Source organism: Mus pahari, chromosome 22, assembly GCF_900095145.1.
Source record: "Mus pahari chromosome 22, PAHARI_EIJ_v1.1, whole genome shotgun sequence".
Classification (NCBI taxonomy): domain Eukaryota; kingdom Metazoa; phylum Chordata; class Mammalia; order Rodentia; family Muridae; genus Mus; species Mus pahari.
Genome location: NC_034611.1, coordinates 4,505,170 through 4,509,759, shown reverse-complemented (window position 1 = coordinate 4,509,759; position 4,590 = coordinate 4,505,170). Strand labels below are relative to the sequence as shown.

Below are 4,590 nucleotides of genomic sequence, written 5' to 3'. Positions count from 1 at the left end.
GTGTGTGCCTAGAGAGTATGCATAAGTGTGTACATATGGTGTGTGCACCTGTGTCTGCCTAGAGAGTATGCATAAGTGTGTACATATGGTGTGTGTGCACGGGTGTGTGCCTAGAGAGTATGCATAAGTGTGTACATATGGTGTGTGCACCTGTGTGTGCCTAGAGAGCCCTAGCAACCCCACTCCCACCCTCCACAGTATGGGGGTTAGAGGTGAGCATGCAACCACACCTTTATTTTGAATAAGCTCTTGGGGATCTGAACTCAGGTCCTCATGACTAGTCAGGAAGTCCTCTTATCCACTGAGCTATTGCCCTGGGCTCTGCATTCCCTGTTTTGTACATCTATGTGCAGTTTCCTTTCAGTGGGTCCCATCTCTCTAAACACAACAGAGCCCTTGTCTAGGTAATTAAATGCAGGGCACTTGGAACCCAGGGCCACTGAACATGTTTGTTAAGGGCATCTCTTTAATTTCTGCTTCTATTCCAAGCCTTTATTTAGTGAAACACCAGGTTAAATATTGATTTCTGTCAAATGTACCGTATATATTTGCCCTTTATCTTAGTCTGGGTTCCTATTCCTGCACAAACATCATGACCAAGAAGCAAGTTGGGGAGGAAAGGGTTTATTCGGCTTACACTTCCATACTGCTGTTCATCACCAAAGGAAGTCAGGACTGGAACTCAAGCAGGTCAGAAAGCAGGAGCTCATGCAGAGGCCATGGAGGGATGTTCTTTACTGGCTTGCTTCCCCTAGCTTGCTCAGCCTGCTCTCTTATAGAATCCAAGACTACCAGCCCAGAGATGGCACCACCCACAAGGGGCCTCTCCCCCTTGATCACTAATTGAGAAAATGCCTTACAGCTGGATCTCATGGAGGCATTTCCCCAACTGAAGCTCCTTTCTCTGTGATAACTCCAGCCTGTGTCAAATTGACACAAAAATAGCCAGTACACCCTTATTCTAGACAACATTGGAAGGTACAAAATGATCATTTGCTTAATTTTCAAGAAATTAGGGTGAAAAAGATGCAGATGTGGGGAGCACATGGGTTAGTCAGGGTACATTTACCATGTCTGTGCTTTCTCATTGAGTGGCCTCAAAAGCATAAAGCTTCAGTGTGCAAACCTGACTGGTTAAAAAGCCAAGGCCATAGATGCACACTAAATGGATGACAAACTACAGCTCCATTTGCCACAGATGATGTAAGACTTTCTTCTGCAGAACAGACAATGGTCCGTACTGAGATTGAGAGCCTTGGTCTGCCGGGAGTCCCTTATGTGCTGTGGAGCACATGCTGGCCGGGACCCTGTGCCACCCAACACCTGTAAAGTGCACAGGTGGGGTGGGGTGTCTCTCACAGGCTTGGTGTGGGGTGATGAGGAGACAAAGGAGGACCAGGCCCTGCAACCGCAGTGTTCATTCAGGGCTGGCACAGGCTGAAAGACAGCTGGTGAGCTCAGTTTGCTTCCAGCTGTCCTTTTAGTCTGTGACCCAGAGCAGAGCCTGTTGCCTCTCCAGGCCTTCTGCAAACTTCTGGAATCTGCTGTTCGAATCATGAAGGAGAGCTTGGGATTTACTGGCTCTTGAAAATCCCATCTATTTACTCTTCCTCCCAGATTGCTCTTACGAACTTGACCCTGTTTCTTAGAATACACAGACCTTGCTATCTTGTCATGTATCCAGAAGTATGAGGACTACAGAAAATGACCTCTTTCTACATCTTTGTGATATCAAAACCTCTTCCTTTATTTTCTCAAGTAGTTTATTGGGCCGGGGAGCACCAGCAGAGGACACAGAAGCCCCGTGAGGCGAGCTTCGGTAGACAGCCCCCACAGGAAGCAAGTGTGTAAAGGCTGCATAGAGCAGTATGCAGAGAGGCCTACCTTCATGGTGATGCCTCTTGGCATAGGACAGAGATTCCCCTTCATGCTGTGTGTGGAACTTCTGAATACATCTTCTCACCAGATCTTCCCAGCCCGGCTTCATGGCGGCTCTCATGGTGCTAGTGTCCAGAGAAGTGATCTTGCCTAAGAGGTAACAGCAGACATTACAATTATAACCCAATTTTCCAGAGAAACAATTAACATTCAGGAATACATAGATTTACAAACAGTTATGGACTGTATCTGTGGGGACTGGTCTCATGTAAAATGGCAGTTTATACAGTTGACTCTGTCTTCCTGTGTCTCTGATTTTTAGACAGATCTCGTAGAGTCCAGGACAGTCTGGAGCCCTGCCTTACCCCCTGACATGGTTTCAGACCTGTGCTAGCATGCCTCGCTTCCTTCACCCCCAATACTGTAAATCATCTCTAATTAATATCACATTCTACACAGAACAATGATCTTTTAAACTCATTCTGTTCTGGGGTTGGTGGACCACAAAGAGACAGAACTGCAGAAATGGAAAGCCTGCTGTTTGGGGATGGCAGCCTAAACACAACTCCGGGAGGGAGAATGGTGAAGAAAGTGGGCTGCTGCTTCTCAGCAGTTAAAAGTCACCACCGCACCCTCTGAGTAACACTGAGGTCCTCCAGACAGGCACTGTGTTCAGGTACCTATGCATTTTCAAATGACCACTTTTTTGTCTTTTCTGACAGGAATTTACCTTGGAGGTCCTGGCGGGTGGTAAAGCTTTCTGACGAGGGAAGGGCTGGTCTTTCCTTCATGGGAACTCTTCGTGCCACACAAATCAAGCAGGACTGCAAATCTTAATAAGACACAATTGTTTATCATATTGGTAGTGATCAAATCAACTCAAATATCTATGTCAGCACGGCCTGGTGAATCAATGAGTTGCCATGGTTCTCAGCCTCTCACAGGCTTCATTCTCTGCTGGAGTATAGTGGAAGCTGGCTGTTAGGATGAGCTGGAGCGGGGGCAGATGCCGAAACTACACAACACTCGTGGTAAGAGTCTATCCACCAAGCCAGAGTTAATGACTGGAAACCACCTCCCCAGTGATGAAAAGTATGGGGTCACTGTTTGTAAAAGCAAAATTAATTCATAATAAAGTAAACAAAACAGAAAGCAAGAACTAAAATCAGACACAGTTGGAAGGGTTCTGCTTCTCAGCTTCAGGGTTACACTTAATAAACCATGTAGGTTCATGAGGATGGCAAGATGACATGAACCAAGGGTACACACCAGTGATCAAGGATACAAGTGCACTGTCCACGCACCAGAGTCACTGCTGTAGCCAGCACCTTGACATGGCCGGTTCCTCTACAGCTAGTGTTAAGGTTTAACCTTGTCCCCACTTCAATGTTTTAAAATTTTATTTATTTATACAGACATTTTGCCTGTATATGTGTCTGTGTATAACTTACAAGCCTGGTGCCTGTGGAGTCCAGGAGAGGCTGACAGATCCCCTGGAACTGGACTTACAGATGGTTGTGAACTACCATGTGGGTGGTGGGAATTGAACGGAGGTCCTGTGGAAGGACAGCGAGTGCTCCTAACTGCCGAGCATCTCTCCAGCCCCCACTTTCATTGTTTCTTTCGTGGGGCTCACTTCTGGAGAACAGAGACATGCCTTATACAAGTGTGTAGCATGCAGAGCACTTCGTATGGCTCTTTCAAGCTAAAAGAGAAAGGCTGACCAAAGGGCTAAAAGAAAGCAGGCTCTTCACACATCTCCCGCCACGGGCTGCAACCATTCACCTGTAAACGTGGGAGGAGGCTTCCTTTCTTTTTTTGGGAGGGGGTAGAAGATCTCAAGTCATTGCTGGGGCCTTTAGGTTAAAATGTAATCACCATGGGGAGTGGGGTGTGTGGGTCAGTGGCTGAACCTTCTACCATGTGTAAGGCCATGAGTATTTTAGCTACAATAAAAGAAAGAAGAAGAAGAAAAGAAAAGAAGCCCTTGTTTCTTATAAACATACAGATTTTTTTTTTTTTTTTTTTTTTAAGGCAAGGGTCTTGCAATGCCCCTCTGCTTCACCTGCAACTCCGTTGTAGAGCAGGCGGGTCTCAAGCTTACCATGATCCTCACCTCTATCCCACGCTGGGATCACTGAAGTGGTGCCTACCACATAAATGGACCCGACTCCATCTGAGTGCCAGGATTCTCTGCCTGAAAACCCAGTCTCATTAGCTAACTAATTAACTGATAGACAGGGTCTGCCACATCTTGGCTGGGCATCACACTTGCTGTGTGTGTGTCCAAGAATGACCTTGACTTTTCTAACTCACCTGGCTCAGTCTCCTGAGTCTAGGATTAGAGGGGTACAATGACTGATTTTATGTGGTTTGGGGGGCTGAACCCAGGAGTTTATGTGTTCTAGGCAAGCACTTTACCCACCAGGCTCCACCTCAACCGGAATTCATTTTACTCTTCAGTGAAGACCAGTAAGTCAGCATGACTGTGCCGTATTCGCCTGTGGAATGTCACGGTGACCCTGCAGTGTGCGCTCTCTCTTGTTGGGTGAACAGAACCAAACTGTCTGACAGTCACGCCTAAGCAAAGGCTCAGTTTGAAATACTGCATCTCGCCGGGCGTGGTGGCGCATGCCTTTAATCCCAGCACTTGGGAGGCAGAGGCAGGCGGATTTCTGAGTTCGAGGACAGCCTGGTCTACAAAGTGAGTTC

The 4,590-nt window shown here is 47.0% G+C and overlaps 1 protein-coding gene across 2 annotated transcripts in view; it reads right to left on the bottom strand.

Annotated features, from left to right (window-relative positions):
• Positions 1–4,590, bottom strand: part of Ncoa2 (nuclear receptor coactivator 2) — a 240,816-nt gene that overhangs the window by 42,475 nt on the left and 193,751 nt on the right. For both annotated transcript variants that reach the window (XM_021222395.1, XM_021222396.2), the window contains exons 8-9: positions 2,609–2,710; positions 1,885–2,028 (exon numbers count right to left, since the gene is read on the bottom strand). In XM_021222395.1, coding sequence (XP_021078054.1) covers positions 1,885–2,028; positions 2,609–2,710 — 246 coding nt within the window. The remainder of the gene's footprint in view (positions 1–1,884; positions 2,029–2,608; positions 2,711–4,590) is intronic.